This window comes from Neolamprologus brichardi, chromosome 4, assembly GCF_056152115.1.
Source record: "Neolamprologus brichardi isolate AB-2024 chromosome 4, ASM5615211v1, whole genome shotgun sequence".
Lineage (NCBI taxonomy): Eukaryota > Metazoa > Chordata > Actinopteri > Cichliformes > Cichlidae > Neolamprologus > Neolamprologus brichardi.
This window is the reverse complement of record NC_142107.1, coordinates 5,471,397-5,490,318: the sequence shown is the minus strand read 5'-3', so window position 1 is coordinate 5,490,318 and position 18,922 is coordinate 5,471,397. Positions and strand designations below refer to the sequence as shown.

Genomic DNA, 18,922 nt, shown 5'->3' with positions numbered 1-18,922 from the left:
CACTGAATTCAGTGGGTTTTTTGAAAAAAACCCTTCTTTTCACTTCCTTAACTGCATGTTTCTGTTCTCCATTTCGATGCAAACTGACCTTTAAGAACATCAGTCTCTGCGTGCGCACTCGTCGAAGTGATAAAAAAAACAAAATTACATTTGTGAGATACTTCATTACTAATCTCACACGTGAAGCATGAATTGTTGGTAATTAAAGAACTGGGTCGAGATTGAATCTCAACAAATAGAAAGGGAAAATACTGGATTCACATTATGAATAGACCTGAAAGTAAGCAAATGTCCATCTACAGTTCCTGGCAGCACCGCTTCTCAGAGTCGAATCAAATAACAGGCCGTCACATCTGGCAGTTATCATGCAGAGCGTACTCCCACCACGCTTTGCAAATTCTAACAAATCTGAACACTTAGCATTGTTGGGGATTTCCATCATCGAATTGTGGAGACTTCAAAGAATTCCCACAATTTGACGCTACTGCTGCTGTTCTCTGTTGCACTCACTCCCTCTTGTGGTTAAAAAGCAATATGACATCACGCTGATGCACATGATTATTAATAAAACCCTCGCACCTGCAGAAATACACAAGCTGATGGTTTAAAGAAAGAGGCTACAAGCTGGCATTCGCTCAAAGTTTATTAAATACACAATGGAAAATAAAACTCTACAGTTCATTTGAGCATGTGCATGTCTGCAAAGAAGCTGATGCGGTGGGACGACACAAGCACAGGTTGTATGTTGCCCGCGAGATGATGATGATGATGATGGTGGCCCTGAACAGGGTAGCATGCCTGGGAAACAGCATGGCCACTGACTTTTGTACAAAATTAGGAAATCTGTTACAGCTTCAGATGCTACTGTTTTCAGACCAAAACTAAGAAGCACTGTTGTACTGACATTGGTCAATGAAAAGAAAGCCGCCTGTTAAAATTGTTTACAGCATGAGACAGCGAGATTACACACTTCCTTAAATATTATCTCCTATTCACAGCCTTACCTCGTATTGATTCTGTTCCTGTTTGATTAAATTCCACATAAACGTATGGAATACACACAGTATTCATACTATATATTTTATTAGTATCCTGAGTTTTAGTGCCCTGTGATCTAAATACTGTTTCCAAACACATGTTTACCCTCCAAAAAAACTCCGCTATGGACATCTTGACAAAAACAACTACCAAAATATCACCAAGGCCTTAATCCACATAAATAACGATTTGGTATCAGGTATCAATGATCGGCTTTTTGTTAAACTCTGGCGCCAACTCTCTGAAAAACATTCTTAAATTACTTTGTGTTTTCATCCATGTTCTTGAATCACAGCAAGACTTTTTATTCCCTTTTTCCCCCTATTAGTTAATTAAACAGGGTGGCTGTGGATTATTATCTCCCTATACTGAGTGCTGACGAGGGAAAACACCAGCACCAGCAATCTCTGTGAAAAGCTGCCTAGCAAAATATAGACAACTTATATTTACTTTCTCCCCATCCACAATTGGCCAAGCTCGTGGATGAAATGGTTACCTGTGAACCATTTCATTTGTATAACTATGTAACTGATCCATTGCTTGAATCCAGTTTATTATTGCTGTTGAGAATATACACTTCATAAAAAGCAGCTCTAAATTTGTGACAGCACAAGCAGGAGAACACAAGGAATTAAACAGCTGACTCAAAATCCTCTGAAGACGGTCAGCATAATGCATCTCGTCTCTCAGTAAATTGTTTTTTTGGTTTTTTTAAAGAAAAGAATGAAGCCTTTCTTTAGAGGCTCCCTTTCAGACATTTGACAGGTTTGGCCAGCTGTGATCACAGTGGTCACCACTTCACCTAATTACTGAAGCGATGCAGGTTAAACAAAGGGGTACAGCATTAAAGAAATACCTCTTTCTCGACACTTTAATACTCTCTGACTTGTGGTGAATGGCGCAGTGACAATATTAAAAAGTTTACAGCGCTTTTATGTCCTACATCTTCCCCGCCTCAGTCCAGAGACAGTGTTATGCTTCACCAGTGCTTCCATAATTCTTAGCTGTGCTTCTGAGAGTAAGGGTGATGTTAGTGGACCCAAATCTCCGCGAGGATGTTCTTAAGAGAGAATTGGATTCTGTATTAGAGGATAAAACGGTGACTTAAGTTGTTCTGTGAGTGATTAAGTATTCATCACACTTATTGGACATTGTTTTCCTGCACTTCACCAGTTCTACTGACATATGTCACATTGTAGGACATCACACCGTGGCTGATGCGGCAAGTTTCAAACACATTTTGCCTTTAGAGTGAACTTCCAGTTCCTGGATAGATCCACATCCCTGGCAACATTACTTTTTCTTCCAAAGGGAACAGCTGTCTCTCTCCGTTCTCCTGAACCATGCTGTGCTTCCATTTTCGCTGTATCCAAAGCGAGGGTAGCAGAGGCCAGCGCTAACCTCTTGTGGTTGCTTGATATTCTGCTGGGAACACGCCTTCCCAAAGTGCTCTTTCCATTAAACAGTCACAGATCATAAGTCTGCAAGTGATGAATCCTCAGGCTACCTGCCTTTAAGTCGAGACAACCTAGAGACACAAAAAAACATTTACTGCATCATAAAAAGGCAGAGCTTGATTTTTAAATCTGACTTTATAACAGATATACTGGCTGTTAAAGTGTACTGAATATATGGTGCTTACTTATTGACTGTTACAATCCAGTCCTTAGGTGTTTGGACAACTACACAATCTTTGCCTCTGTACACCACCACGGTGGATTTTAACAATCAAACAATCATGCGCAGACTTTCAGCTTTAAGTAAGGGATTGCACAAAAGTATTTAACAGTTTAGAAACTACAGCTGTTTTTATGCAGTCCTCCGTGTTCAGAGCTTCGAAAGTAACTGGATTTTAAATTTTAAATGCAAGAACTGCATGGATAAAAATCTTTTGTCTAGAAGTCTTGAACCCATGGAAATCATCACCAAATGAACACTTGAAGAACTACTTTTCAGCCTATGTAAATGAGTGACTATGTATAAAAAGAGGCTGTAATTCCTAAAAAGTTAATGCAAAAGAAAAACTGACAGTCTGTACTTGAATCACAGTGTCCTGGTGTAGGGAATCAAAATTGCAAAACTATGACTGTCTAAATACTTAAACGTTTGACTGCACTTGTGCCATTTGCTTACTTTTTGCCTGATATGCCTCTCTGAACAAAAAGCTTAAGAAGCAACCACTTTGAGGCATTTTCCCAACAAACTGCTGACCAGGGAGCACCAGCCTGACCTCTTGATCCCAGCAACATTATTATCAAAATCTGATTATTCCGTTTTTTCCTTCCAGGTCCGCCTTGTCACTCCAGATATCCCTCAAACACATCCAGCTCCGTGTCCGTATCATAGGGAACAGAGGCCGGGTCGGACAGCACCCCGAGGTCCACCAGTGCCTGGTCCATATCCTCAGGCAGGAATACTATCCCCACATTCAGGACGATGTACTCCATCAGGAAGGCATAATAGAGGATCAGGACGTTGACAAAGAACAGGCCCAAATAAAACATATATGGGAGTTCGTCCAGGAGCGATTCCACCGAATCTAGCTGGGCATAAATTTGGTGTGTCATAGAAAATAAAGAAAGCCACGGATAGGGGTTCTTGTGTATGTGGCCTGAAGTTGTTGCTGTCAGCGTTAGAAGTCTGTGTGGGTAGCTGGGATTGGGGCATCCATTTCGGCCCGTTCTGGCCTGCAACGACGATTCAGAGGAAGCCCTCAATGTGGTAGCTTATCTGTACGGTCCAGAAGAAAACGACAGGAAATCATGCGGGCTAAACAACATAAAGTCCATAGCTAATTATAACCAGAGGAACACATTCAAATATCACAGCCAGTTAGCTCGACGCATTCTTGGCATTGACTCCGTGAGTTTGTTGAATTCACGCCATGCCAGCTGGTGGCTAGAGCTAAAAAACAAAAAAAAAAAGTAGCATAGCAGTCAGTCTAAAAAAATACAAGAAAACTACTGCGGACTTGTTGTTTACGGACAGAGAGAGACTAACTATTCACAAAAACACACGTCGAATTATTTAAAGTTTATAATGTCCCGTCTTAACATTTCTGCCAACCGCATCAAAACAGTCCCAACCAGCAACCAACCAAAGCGTCGGCGTTTGATTGGCCTTAGAGCTGTCAATCACTATAACAGTTATGGTCGCGTGCTTTAACCATCATTGATAGCGTGGGAAGTCATTCGTTGTAGTTTTTCTCAGTTCTACTGTAAACCCTCTCATAGGAAAAAGAACTACAACTCCCTTTGCCCACGCTATTACGTAATGACCCCGCAGTGGCTGCCATCACCGCCTATCACCCCCTGTTTGCTAAGCAGCTAGCCGAACGGCAAAGTGGGTGTAATGGATAGATACGAACACTAACACTAGCAAAACAAGGCGCCCGGCAAAATTGCAGTCCCATTAAAACCGCAACCATGTTTGGCCGGTCACGGAGCTGGGTTGGAGGACAGGGGAAAGCGAAAAATATCCACTCCCTGGACCATTTGAAGTGAGTAGTTAGCATGAAATAAGCTAATGTTAGCCTAAGTGGTCGCTGGTTGAAAACGACAGTCGTTATTTACCAGCGTTATATTTAGCCAAATATTTAGCAGTAGTGAATGTGTGTAAATGCATTTATTCAATCAAATTGTAATAAAGCAAGGGTTACTGGATTTTTTTATTATGTTTTGCGAGGTAAGTAAAATTTGATGTGGTCCTTGTAGACAAAAACAGAATTGACACTATTTTAGACGATAAATTAAGTGTTTAAATTAAATTTTAATCTGAATATCATTAATACACGAAGAACTGTATTTACCAATTTTATAAAGCTTGCATGGAGGCTGAATTAAAAGAGCTCATGCTGGAAAACACTGGCTTTTACCAGAGTACGAAAACATGCATTCGTTTAACACCAACAGGTGCATGACATTGAGAGGTGATTTCGATCAACCTGAATCAGCACATAAAATCCCGAGCCAGGGATCTAGTGAGGCAAAATGAGGGAAACCTCTTGTGTGCACAAGTTTCTAGGTTAGTGGTTATTACACTGCACTAGCCAGTAACAGCGCTACTGCATCTGTCAATATTCCTTTGAAACGTTATTTGGTTTATCTAACAGCTTTCTGCAATGTCACGAGATCAGTGCAATCTTTGTCCTGCTACGTTTAGATACAGATATGTGAATGTTAATGACTTCAGTCAAATTTAAACAAATGGCTTTTGTCACCTCCTCTTTCACATTTTCACCTTATTTCTGTAACTCTATCAGGTATATGTACCACGTCTTGACAAAAAACACAACAGTAACAGATCACAACAGGAACCTTCTGGTGGAGACCATCCGCTCGATCACAGAGATCCTCATCTGGGGGGACCAGAATGACAGCTCTGTGTTTGAGTAAGTCCCAGTTCAAGTATTAGTGTGCGATTCATCACTTTTAAGTACAGATATGAAGGTGGCACTCTAATGTGGGAGTTAAAGTGACATCTTACTCTGCTGTCAAAGGGATGATTTTAAACATTATCCAGTTTCTATGATGCAAAGTACTGAAGTGTTTACTTCTCTAAAATGAGAGCATAATATTAAACAAAAAACTAGTCTGAGATCATTTTTTTAAAGGTGAAGTTTGCGGTCTGTACGTGCAGAAAGTCAGTATATTGCTGCACATAAATTATGATGGTCTAACAGTGTTGAAATATTCTGGAAAGTAAAGTGAGAGTCAGCTGAGATGCATTTGGGTGTAGTGAGTAGAACAACTGCGATAAGAATAAGAATTACAGTACTGTGCAAAAGTCTTTACCCAACACTCAGAGGTTGTTCAAGTGCACAGTGCTGTAAATTAAGAATACTGTATGAAAATGATAAATAAACACCTAACCATAATATTAGTAAGCAGGGTAATGTCTCTCTCTTTTTTTAAGAGACATTGTCCATTTTATGATGGTCTTATGTTATTCAGTCAACTTGAATTAAATTTTTTTACCTGCTTGTGTCTTCCGTCTGTGACCAGTTTCTTCCTGGAGAAGAACATGTTTGCCTTCTTCTTGAACATCCTCCGTCAGAAGTCTGGACGTTACGTGTGTGTCCAGCTCCTCCAGACCCTCAATATACTTTTTGAAAACATTAGCCATGAGACTTCCCTATGTAAGTAGTATTCCATCATTTCACTCTCTGACTAATGCTGCTAATAGACTGACATTAGTTTATGTTAGGTAACTATTGATAGAACCGTTAACTCAGGGAAAAATAAAGAAGTCTAAGGGGGTCATTTCCACTTTTGTCTTTTACTCTTTTCCTGTTTTTTTGCAACTGCCTACTGCTTACCTTGTAAAAAAAAAAAAATTAAAAAAAAGCACTGACGGTATAAAGTCTGTGAAAACTTTCTTTCATGTGACTATGTTTCTAGCTATTTAGTTTGTGTTGTTAGCTAACAAATCCACAGTTTATCCATACATTAATATAACTATATGTACTTTAAATGTGTACAGCTAATAATTAACCATTTCTAATAATATACAACTTCGTATTCACATTTTTAGCAAGCCGTTGTTTTATATTTTTATATCATTAATTAAATACTTGAAATAAACATAATCACAGCTAGCTTCTTTAACCCTTTATTCTCTTTTCAACCGTATAAACTTTAATCGTGTTTCCATTTTTTTAACTTGTGTTTTCTAGTACTACAGTTTATGTTCAGTTGTTAACAAACCAAGTCTATACTTTGTACTTTAACTCTCTGTCTGTTAAGCAGTAAGGGGTTCTTCATTGTTTGGCTAGCTGCACTGAAATGGGATAATCCACCTGTTAGCTACAATATTCAGGTTTATAAAGCACTTTGTAAATGAGCTATGTGTGAAGGAGAATCTGTTTTTCTCAGGTGACAGTTGGTTTACTGGACCAACCAGCTGGAGTCAAAATTCCAAGTCAATGAGGCCTGTTTTATACAATAAAATAGTCTCTCTTTTCCCAAGCACACCTAAACAGTTTACAACATAACAGGTTACCACATGGTCAAACATTGATTGAACAGACTGTCCTTCACGCTGGTTACAAGTGCTTTGCAAAACTGAATATTACAGCTAATACATGGCAGTGAGGGGCAGTACAAAAGTGATCCCCTTAGACTGATTTTTAAGTTTTAGTCTCCTTTTAGACTCCACTGAGTTATCAGTTCTAACGGTGGTTAGGTAACATAAACTAATGTAAGTCTGTAACTGGCACAAGATGGCACTAAAGAAGTTCTAAAAACTTTAACTTTCAGCACTTATTTCTTAAATCCAACTTCACAGACAGTGTTAAATCTGTTACTGGGGAACCAAAATCTTAGTAGATTATATACTGTCCGTTTCACAATGGGTTGTTATAAACATAAACTAAAGTTGGTATTTCAGCAAGGTGTTGCAGTCACCACAAGAGCTTTACCTCACCTTTGCTCCAATAACAGTGAAAGAAAACCTAAGGTAGTGAAATGAATCAGTCCACCTTCAGCTTTTAACTCTGTGTCATTTTCTGTAAATGCTGAGCTATTAGATAAATTGCATGACAGTCTGGAGGCTTAATAAAAGCCATCTCTTCTCTGTACCCTAAACGTGTCGCCTCCTTTCTCATTACAGATTATCTCTTATCAAACAACCACGTCAACTCCATTATTGTCCACAAGTTTGACTTCTCGGATGAGGAGATCATGGCTTATTATATCTCCTTCCTTAAGACCCTGTCACTCAAACTTAACAACCACACCGTGCACTTCTTCTATAATGAGGTAAGGCCACGGGGGGGAGAAAGGATGATGTGAGAGAGGAAAAAGATAGGCTAACAAAACACGGAGAACCTTCTGCTCAGTGTCTGCATATCTTTATGAGAGATACGAGGGAGGGAAGGAAGTGGTGAAACATAAGACACTAAGGATGGAAGCAGTGTGCAATGAAGCAAATTTGTAATATCAGCCAACTGTCTGAAACTGCAAATGATAAAAATTGAATTTTTTTACCCCTCAGTAAGTAATTTGAAGGAATACATATAATACTTTATCTAATTTACTACACACATGCACTTATTTTAATATGAAATTATATACAAATAGTGCTTGGGGGACAGTTGTGCAAACTTCAGTTCACCTCCTTATTGTTAACTTTGTCATTACATTTTGCCACTTTTCAAACTCTCTTAGCAACCCACTGACAAATCAACTCAAAAGGAATTGTAGTACTGACTTCCTGTTGCCCTGCTGTAGGCATACTTTTCATTGTGTGAACTCTGTTCAGTTGAGGGGCAGAGAGTAGCATGCAGCTACACCAGCAGGCCGAGCAGGATGTTTCCACATGTGCAGTGTTGTTTTTGTGGTTTAATGAGGAAGCTGTAGACTGCACAGGAAAAAATAAGGCATCTGAGTGGTTCTTTTGTGTGTATATATAATCACAATTACTGCACAACACTTGAACTTGTGCCTGTGTTGATTTTGTTATAAAATCACAATCCTTAGAAATGAAATGCCTTCAATGAAACAAATAAAAATACTTAAAGTAAGTTTCAGTCTGGAACCGTATTTGTCACATGCATTTTCTGCCAGTAAAGCTTATCAGTGTGCTTATCCCAACATGCAGATTAGCAGCAGAACATAGAAACAGAGCTTCTGCAAATCAGCAGCATATTTTCTCTGTCAAAATACTGGCTTCCTGTGTAGAAGCATTGATTTAAGAGATACTGCACACAGCAAATAACTGAATTTTTAGAACGTGGCACAAACACATTAATTCTTGGTCTTGTTTCTAAATCTATTTTTCTATATGATACATATTGTGTGTTTGTGTGTCATTTGTTTGCAAATGAGGTTTTAGATTGTTTTCAAGAACTCTGACCACGCTATTCATTTGTGATGTTGCTAACCTCTGATGTTTCAGCGATATCTATAGTCTTTCCCTTGGCCTCTTTGTGCTGGGGAAAGTTATTGGTGTACTGTTGATGGTAGCATTACCCCTGAAGCCAAAACCAGACCTGTTGTGTAGATCTGAGAACATTTATGTCTTTTTAAGTTAACTATTACATTTTTGTTTTAATTTGTGTGTTAACAAATACCTAGTGTTAATAACTAACTTGACACATTGTTGGTCTAAAGTCAAATATATTTTTTTATTCTAAAAATAATTAAAACCTTTTTTAAGCAGTTTATATTATTATATGTTATATAAATATTTTAAATTAATCTATTAGTCTGATTATCATTATTATTCATATTTTGGAGTCTTAGCTATAGTTTATTCTCCTGCAGATGGCGCCGTTTGATAACTGCTCAGCTATCCTCCTTCTCAGAACTACACAAGTCACATTTCTAAAACTATTGCAAAAAGTCGGTTTGGGTTTGGTGTCAGGCTCAGAACTCCCCATTTGCTGTGACTTCTGGGTGACTGTTTAAATGCTTGACTCGCAGCTATGACTGCCTGGAGGTCACAGCAACTGAGGAATGGTCGGGTGGACAATCGGGCACTGGCACAGAGAGAGATAACAGTAGTATCCAGAGTTATCAGATTGTTGTGCAGAATAGCTAAGTGGAGCGTGCTGGTATGTTGAGACGTGTTGAGCTTCTAAAATCTTATTGTGGTTAGAAGAAGAAGTCCCTGCTGTTAAGCTCATTATGCTCAGAGTTAAGTACATTGGTTTGTTCAAATTTCTTGTAGGAACTGTTATGCCAATACTAGAATTTTATAGTTAAAAGATGAAAACTTGAAAAGTTAATGGCAAAACAAACAACACTGCAATGCCCACAAGATTATTATGAGTCTAGCAGTACGTGAGGTGGTCCAGGGGGATATACTACAAGCGACGTTTGACACAGCTGGGCTTTCTTTAGCTTAGCTGGCTTGATTGGTATCACAACGGTGGTTATAAGGTCTCTGTTAAGTTGGGTTCTCTAGTCAAGGCTCTGTGCACGCTCATATAAAAAGGAGCATTCCACAGGTCATGTGACCCTTTCTTCACACTTGAGTGCCACCTCTTCCAATCAGACATAGTCAAAGTAAAGAAAAATAAAAACCTTTCAACGGTGTTGCAAAAGGCCAAGAAATTAATGCTGAAGAAAATCATTAATCTGAAGAGCACACATAGCAATAAAATAACAGTTTAATTTTAATTTTATTACTGAGTGCACTCTCTGCTGTGCTGTTTATTTCTATGTTGACAGCTGCACATTAGAGCTTTGAAACTTTAAGATATAATAGTATCCAGTTTAAACGTTACTGTCAGACTGCTTAATAAAGGAGACATAGAAATCGCTTTAGATTGTCAGCGCGTAAAAGTCAAATCAATTAGAATTTGAATGTGTGTACTGTGTTCTAGTAGCTCCAATTCCAGCTGTTACTAAGCAGCAGATTAGAATCAAGGATACTAAGATTTAAAAAATATTTTCCGAACCACCAAATTTATGCAAATTGGTTTTAGTGATTTTCAGTTTAACAGATTGCATAAATGAAACTGCAGCAGAGAATCTATAAAAAAAAAAAAGTGGTTCTTCCAGCCAGTTTAAAACGAAACTCTACAGTGATTTAGCCTGGGGGAAAGAGAGCCACTTACATGATGCAGAAAGCTCTTGATTTTAGAATCAACATAGCTCACTAACTTACTAATCTAGCTTTGTAGTGGACCCCTCTGAATCTCACAAAACAGTGTTTTGTATTTTTTTTTTTAAGTATTTTCTCATTAAAACAACAGTAATGTTATAAGATTACTGCTCCTGTTAAGTTTTAACCTTCAAAATTCAGCACTGTTGTCTCCTTTAGCAGCTTTCTATCTCTCTCTGTGGTCATTTGCATCCTGAACAAAATGGTGCAGTGCCTTGTCTTGCTCACCAGCGCCCACTCTCTGTCTCCCACACACAGCACACTAATGACTTTGCCCTGTACACCGAGGCCATTAAGTTTTTCAACCACCCTGAAAGCATGGTCCGCATCGCAGTCCGAACCATCACACTCAACGTCTACAAAGGTGAGTGCCGTGAATACGCACGTGCACATGCTGCTTACATCCACACACTCTCACGGGATGCTGGGACTGCCCACCGCCTTTCTCTGTTCTTCCCTCTTCTTGCTGCTGCTTCTGGTGCATGAGCATGACTGACAGGTAACACTGTAACAAATACACACTAAAAAGCAGTCTGGCAAATTTTCTTTCTTTTAATGTTTTGTTGCTTATTTAGGGTCAACATGCAACCCCAGTTGCAAAAAAATTGGGGATAATGAGTAAAAATTTGGTAACACTGAAACCATTGATTTGCAGATCTCATAAACCAATAATTATATTCTAACACTAATGGCAGCAACATGTTTCAAAATGTGGGGCATCTGTATCATATCTGTTCAAATTTGGATTCTTCTTTGCGTGATAGAACTTTAACCCACGTTTTTGGATGGCACTGTGAACTGTGTTCACACACAGTGACTTTTGGAAGCGTGCCTGAGGCCAGAATTATGCCTGTTTTTAATAGAGCACTGACTGAGAGCCCGGAGATCACGGGCATCGAATTCAGAGTTTTGGCCTTGGCGCTCACACACAAAGATTTCTCCAGATTTTCTGAATCTTCTGATATTATGTGCTGTAGATGGTGAAATATTTAAAGACTAATGTTCCATTAAGGAACATTGAAATTGTTCAAAAATTTATTAACAAGGGATTTTATTTTGTTTTGCTTTTTTCTTGTGCACATTATTGCATCGGCACATTTTTAATTCTCAACTGTTGCTGATTAACCTAATTAGTTGCAAAATGTTCTTCCAACTGTTTCTTTGTAGCACCAATTACTCTACCAGTTTCTTACCTCCTCCCCTCTTCGAACGTTTTTGATATCTGTTCCTGCCATCAAATTAAACATTATTCAGTGTTTTTTATGAGAGTTAAACTTTTCGGTTTTAGTGTTCGGTTTGAATCTGTCTTCTACTGTGAATAAAATAAGATTGGATTTATAAGATTTGCAAATCACTGCATTCTGTGTTTATTTAGTCTGCCCCAGGGCAGCTGTGGCTACAACTGTAGCTTGCCTCCACCAGTGTGTGAATGTGAGAGTGAATGGGTGGATGACTGGACGTGTAAAGCGCTTTGGGGTCCCTAGGCGGGACTAGTAAAAAAAAGCGCTGTACAAATACAGGCCATTTACCATTTACGTTTTGTACATCATCCAAACTTTTTTGTAAATGTGGATGCACATGAAGGTCTGGATATCTTCCTGGTTATAGGCATTAGCCCTAAAACTATTTATTCTTAATGTTTTTAAGATTCTCGTGTTATTCTTTATAGTCCCTGGAAAGCTAATTGAATGCTTTTACACTTAAGATTTCATTAAAAATAAACAAGACACATTTTGATTTTAGACAAAATAGCAGACTTGTTGTAGTTTGTTTTGTTTTTTTGGTTCTAATAAAATTACCTGAGGTTTCAACTCACAGGGTTAAAGTTCACAATAAGTCGTGGTAGAATAAACGTTACAATCACCATACTGTAAAGAGACTCTTCAGTACACACAGTCCAGCACCATGCACAGTTAGGTGTTGAAATCCCTTCACCTGTAGCTCTGTCATGCGGGGGGCTGCAGGTCTTTCAGAAAGACTACAGAAAGCAGTAGCAGTCTGAACATCGACACTTTTTCAGCGGCTTTTTCAGCAGCAGTGTTTCTCCTTCCTGCCGTCAATGTGCGCTCCTTGTGCGTCCAAGCTGTCTGCATTTCATTGCAGGGAAGCTGGTATTGCCTTGTATGGTTTTGGCTTCTCTGTACATGTCATGCTTATTGTCACCTTAAATGAAACAGCTGCTCAGTGTAAAGGCTTTAAAGTCTCACAAGCTGTTGCTTTGTGTCCGTATCTGTCCGTCTCGTCCCGCATGTAACACTTTGTTCTGTACAACATGGCTTTCTTCCGCCGTCCATAACATCCTGATTCTAACTCCCAAAGGTACAACTTGTTTGAACAATGTAAGAACAAAAGTCATTTATGAATTAATGTAGTATTATAGGGGATGTGTCATTGCTAAACTGACCACGGGCTATGCTTTAATAAGGAATCTTTGAAAGAGGAAGCATCATTTTAATGTAGCAACTCTGACTTCAAGTCTGTGAGAATTGTCATGGTACCACCCACAACATCTGAATTTTAGACTGCCTACTACACTTGCATAATAATAATAATTTAATTGTGGTAAACCCTTTGCTGATTTAATCGTTTTAATTAGTTGGATTTTTAGAGTATCACAACACTAAAAATATTGCAGTGAAGGTTACTTCGTATTGATGCTCCTTAATGATTCCTTAGGACATGTCTTGCAACAGATGGCCACCTGAAAAAGGATTTAATTCAGAACCCGAAGCATTTAGTCATTGTGTAGAATCAAGTTTTCTTATTGCGCTGATTTTTCAAGTAATGTAACTGTTCTTTTTGGGGGTGGGGGCTGCTTGTTTCAGTGTCTGCTGTTCACATAATCCTCCATAAAATCCCAAAACAAGTTTTAAATATATACATTACATATGCAACTCCTTTTCCAGGTGTGCCCTTGCTATTTTTTTTAATAAATGTTTGTGAGGTCGTTCCCAGCCTCCACCCCTCCACAGCCGCCCCTTTACTCACATTGAACCTGTGTCTGTTTCCCCCCCCCCCTCCTTTATCAACAACCACTCTTCCTCTTTTTGTCTCTCCCCTCCCTCTTCCTCCTCTTTCTGCGCGTCCCATCTGCCTAACTCCAGTTTCATGTAAGTTGGTTCCATTCATTCAGTCTTTTTCTCAGGGCTTGGTATCCTGTTCAGTTTCTTTACAGTTACTCTTCTTCATGTGTTGAATGATGTCAAGACACCTCAGCTCTATAGTGTTCAAATTCAAAATCAAATTCAAATTTTATTTGTCTGTTAACTAAGTCTGGGGGTTTTGGGGGGAGCTTTAATGTGAATTGTTACCCAGCCCTGCTTGCTCCTAATGGTGTATTTGTTCTAAATGTATGGGGTATTAGTGTCATCACAATACTTTTCAATCATTCTGTATCATCCACTTCATTCATGCAGTAAAAAACAGTCTCATTTTGTTACTTGGGTTTGTTGTTCCAATGACCTAATTTTCAGCTAAGCCCCACATGTTGGTTTTTATTTTGGTGATGGGCTCAACAGTTTTGATCACTGTGGTTATTTAGTCAGTGTCTCCCTATCCATTGTGTAATTCATGAATTTAATTTGGCTGCTCATGCATTACTTGTCTCAATTTGACCTGTCTGGATTGGAAGTATAATAACCATGTAGTTTTATTTGCATTTTGATTTTCCATGAAAAAGTGTTACTATAATGCGACTGGTGGTGTTTACTACAGGATGTTGCTTTTGTCATTCACCTAAGTCAACACTTAAAAGAACATTTACTTCTGTGTTTCTTTTGATCGTCTGTTTTCCCCTGAAAAACCCTTCTATGTTAAAGTGAAGCCGGTTCTTACTTCAGATTAAATGAACAAAAACAAAAACAAAAAAGTCTATTATTGTAGGAGTTCAGTGTAACTGTGCTTGTTAAAGTTCTGCAGTTGGACCCATAAGCATCAGAAACCATATTGACTTGACCAGATTTTTTTAAACAAGTTTTTTTTCTAAATAAGCAGACCTGCAGAACTTTGATTGCATTGATTGTCAGGTTTAAAAAAACATTTTCACCTTCCAGTTAACTGTGAACAAATTCACTTTGTTCTGTGTATATTTGCCCCAAATAAAATCTGCGCTCTAACACTGAAAGGCTCGCAATATAATAGAAATAAAAATTATTACTGCAATAGGACAGATAGTTTCTTATTTTCTAGTATTCTTCCCCAAGACATGGCTTAGCCTCAATCTAATCTGACTGCAGGCAGTGCAGTGGTTAAAGCCTGACCGATTTATCAATAAAAGTTATTTGATGATTCAGAAGTATCAGCATTTTTAATGACCAATAAATTAATATTTAAGTAGTAAAGACAGAGGAGAAATACTTTTCAGCCATGCTTTCAGCATTGATGTTGCATAGTTTGGCCACCAGGGGGCACTCTGCAACCTGCCTCTTGACAAAACACGTGAACAAATGATCCAAGTAGAATGTTAACAACTTAAATGACTCTTTACTAATAACAGATGTTTAGGAAACTTTTTCTGTTTTGTTTGCCTGGAAGAAATAAAATATCAGCAAATATCAGTGTCAATATTAGCCTTAAAAATATCGGTCAAATTCTAATTGTGGCTAATAATCCTTGAGCTGCCTTTCTCTAAGCAGAAGTTGGGAGCAAACCGAAGAGGTCAGGCCCATTCTTCAAAGATTTTTTCTTCTTCTTTAAATTTGCAAGCCTCAGTTGAATAGCATAACTTAAAGCAGTAAATCAGACTGTGCACCCGTTTGATGCAAACTCGTTCCACCAATACAGTGGTAATCCCAACATATGTAAACACACCTAATGTGTGAAAACTGGTCTTACCTAAACTGGCCACCTCTCAAGAGGGTGCATCTGGAAAGCTCAGGCCACAAGCTTGGGTTAAACAGAGGAAAAACTGATTGGCAAAGCATTTTATTCTTGACTAATTAACATATAAAAGGGAAATTCATCTGGCTTTATTGATATTGATAGTATTTTGACCCTTTGGGTATTTTTTTTTAATAATTACTTTTTTTTTATCTTTTAGTAAGATCATCCTTTATTTTAATATGCTTTTAAATGTGTATAATTATCTGGTTATATTATGGTATTCCTCAAGGATCACATGTTTTGTGTACACATGAATGAGTCTTTGTATTTGTGGAACTGACCTTGATAATAACTCTCCATGCCTCTACTCTCTCTAGTGGACAACCAGCACATGCTGCACTACATTCGAGATAAGACCGCAGTCCCATATTTCAGTAACTTGGTCTGGTTTATCGGCAGCCACGTCATCGAACTGGACAAGTGTGTACAGACAGATGAAGAGTAAGTGTTTTTCTCACTGTAGCCTCTAGATGTCAGCAGTGTCCTTGTTTGAAGCCTTGCTCTGGCTCATGCTTATTATTCTATGTTATATATATTTATTTATTTTCTGTCTGTCTGTCATTGCTGTGTCTTAGACATAAAAACAGGGGGAAGCTAAGTGACCTGGTAGCAGAGCACCTTGACCACCTCCACTACCTAAATGATATCCTCATCATCAACTGTGAATTCCTTAATGACGTTTTAACCGACCACCTCCTCAACCGTCTCTTTCTGCCACTCTATGTTTACTCTTTGGTCAGTCCTGAGACGGTACGTTACTCTGAAGTGCATTTCTGAATACATCTGGTTAGACTGATGTTCACAGGTTCAAAGTTGAAGTGTGTGTTGTGTTAAAGATGTTTCCTCCTTTCATTTCACACATGCAGTGTAGTATGGTTCTGTTCCTAAGCTAATTATTAAGTTGAAAAATTAAAACGTTGAAAAATGTTCAGTTTGCAGTAGTAGTTTTTTTTTTCTTAGCTTGATTAATGACTAACCAGTGGTTTTGCTTGATCACCTCAGAAAAGCTATGAGTTAGAAGTTACGGTTAGGTATTTGCCAGTTTGTGCAGGTGGTGCTGTGTGGGTGACATAGAGGTTACCACTAGGTTTTGAGTTCAAACCATTCAGGGGCTTTTCCATGTGGAGTTTGCATGGTCTTCTGTGCCTGCATATGATTTGGTAAAATCTTAAATTACATAGAAAGTATGCCATATGTGTGGTGTAAAGTGCTTCGATTGGTCAGTAAGCCTTTTAATACTCTCTCTCCCTCTATCCCAATAACACTATATATATATCATTATAATGCGTTTTCTATAAATTCAGTGAATAGTTATGTAATCACCATATGAAAAGTACTATTTCTTTTTTTACATTTAAAGTAAATAATCAAAAATGAAATAAATATGGGCCTTATGTGGCATTATCCTGTAGTGCAGGGGTGGGGAACTCCAGGCCTCAAGGGCCGGTGTCCTGCAGGTTTTAGATGTGTCCTTGATCCAACACAGTTAATTTAAATAGATAGATTACCTCCTCAACATGTCTTGAAGTTTTGCAAAGGCCTGGTAACCAACTAATCATCTGATTCAAGTGTGTTGACCCAAGGTGATACCTAAAACCCGCAGGACATCGGCCCTTGAGCCCTGGAGTTCCCCACCCCTTCCAAATTTACACACTAGATGACCACACACAACTTCACTCTTCACTCTGGCTGATCATTACTGCTCCTGTATGGTTGTCGGGAAACTTGACTCAAATGCAGAGTGTCCAAGCACACTGTTAAGTTCATTCAGAGACGTGTTGTTCTGCTCTTCCACATATCTTTTGCATAGTATGTTGCATTGCAGACACTCCCAATATAAATGAGGCAACTCGGCTTGTGTGAAGCGTTTTCAGCTGGGCATCGTATACCTGGGGTCGAGTGTTTTGACCAATGCATGAAACCATATATTTATGAATGCAAGTTGTAATGACCAGTTATCTTGATCTTTATTATGCCACAGAGAAAGCCTGTTCTAACGTTTAAGTGTAAAGTTTAGTTCGAGCACCTGACAGCTTATTTTTGTTTCTCATTCATAAACTCTGCATACTATTTTACATCGTGGTGACTATTGCAAATTGTCATATAAAGCAATGAAAAAATATTGCAGTATGCAACAGCAGCATGTTTTGCAACAGCACAATGTTTCATCATCCAGTGTGTCATATCACACAGCCCTAACATATCTATAAAAAAACAAAGGTGAGCTCAAAAGATTATATTCCAGGTGAAAGCGTAATTATGAGTTATAAATGCAGATAGTTGAACATTAGACAGTTAAAACACTGCTTAAATCAAATATTTTTTCTTTTGACATGATAAATGTTTACTTGTTTGCAATATGGGTCATGACTGTTATACTCGTACTACTAAATGATTATCACACACATTATGTTCTTGTTGTTATTATATATCAGCTTAAATCATCTTGTTTCTTTCTCTCTCTTTAGTCTGAAGAGCGGAAGATCAACCCCCAGGTGTCCCTTTATCTGTTGTCTCAAGTAAGTTACACACACATACACACACACACCTGCCTGCAGACACTCTTGTGAGCGTAATCTTGCTGTGGCTGCTTAATTCGGTGGTGTATTGTCATACAGTCAAGCTGCTCTTTGTAAAGCCTTTTCTACTAGCTTTATTATGTGAATAATGGAAATAAAACTTTACTTTATTACTTACATCTTATTATTACTTGCTTTAACCAACTTTTACCTCCTGGACTGTCTTAGTTCTGCATGGAATACATTCAACAAAAGTCCTGGAAATATTCCTGAGATTTCGATCCATGTTGACATGACAGCATTACAGGTGCTACACATCTATGATATGAATCTAACGTTCCACCACATTCCAAAGTTGCTGCTGGATTGAGATCTTGTGACTGTGGAGGCCTTTTGAGTGCATTGAACTCATAGTTATGGTCAACAAACCTGCTTAAGATTATATGAGCTTTTTGACATGGTGCGTTGTCCTTCTGGACACAGCCATCAGGGTGCACTTTAGTCATAAAGTCTCAGCAACAATACTCTGGGAGTGTGCACGAAAATTTCTCCCACACCAGAACTACCAGGAGCCTGAATTGCTGATACAAGGCAGGATGGATTCATGGAGAAACTCATCAGACCAGATGATATTTTTCCAATATTATGTTGTCCAATTTTGTTGAACCTATGCTCCTGTAGGCTCAGTTTTCAACAAGTGGTTATTTGAGTTACTGTTACCGAAGTTATCGAAGCAGTCTGGCCACGCTCCTATGACCTCTGACATCAACAAAGCAGTTTCTCCCAGAGAACTGCTGCTCACTGGATATTTTTGTTTTTAGAGATTATTCTCTGTAAACTCTAAAGATGTTTGTGTGGGAAAATCCCAGCAGATC

The 18,922-nt window shown here is 38.5% G+C and overlaps 2 protein-coding genes across 3 annotated transcripts in view; one reads left to right on the top strand and one right to left on the bottom strand.

Annotated features, from left to right (window-relative positions):
• Positions 1–630: 630 nt before the first annotated feature.
• On the bottom strand, positions 631–4,157 carry dexi (Dexi homolog (mouse)). The gene is made up of 2 exons (XM_006798045.3): positions 3,172–4,157; positions 631–2,566 (listed from the first exon to the last, which is right to left on the bottom strand). The coding sequence occupies exon 1, from the start codon at positions 3,603–3,605 to the stop codon at positions 3,336–3,338; it is 270 nt and encodes an 89-aa protein (XP_006798108.1). The 5' UTR covers positions 3,606–4,157; the 3' UTR covers positions 631–2,566; positions 3,172–3,335.
• A 167-nt stretch (positions 4,158–4,324) lies between these two features.
• The window catches only part of clec16a (C-type lectin domain containing 16A), a 51,696-nt gene continuing 37,098 nt past the window's right edge, over positions 4,325–18,922 (top strand). For both annotated transcript variants that reach the window (XM_087839669.1, XM_087839668.1), the window contains exons 1-8: positions 4,325–4,537; positions 5,300–5,428; positions 6,042–6,175; positions 7,648–7,796; positions 10,906–11,011; positions 15,846–15,969; positions 16,104–16,278; positions 17,997–18,047. In XM_087839669.1, coding sequence (XP_087695795.1) covers positions 4,464–4,537; positions 5,300–5,428; positions 6,042–6,175; positions 7,648–7,796; positions 10,906–11,011; positions 15,846–15,969; positions 16,104–16,278; positions 17,997–18,047 — 942 coding nt within the window. In that variant the 5' untranslated portion in view covers positions 4,325–4,463. The remainder of the gene's footprint in view (positions 4,538–5,299; positions 5,429–6,041; positions 6,176–7,647; positions 7,797–10,905; positions 11,012–15,845; positions 15,970–16,103; positions 16,279–17,996; positions 18,048–18,922) is intronic.

What these genes read in the sequence shown, in the direction of transcription:
- dexi (XM_006798045.3), bottom strand. Translation starts at nt 3,605, where the DNA reads ATGACACACCAAATTTATGCCCAGCTAGATTCGGTGGAATCGCTCCTG.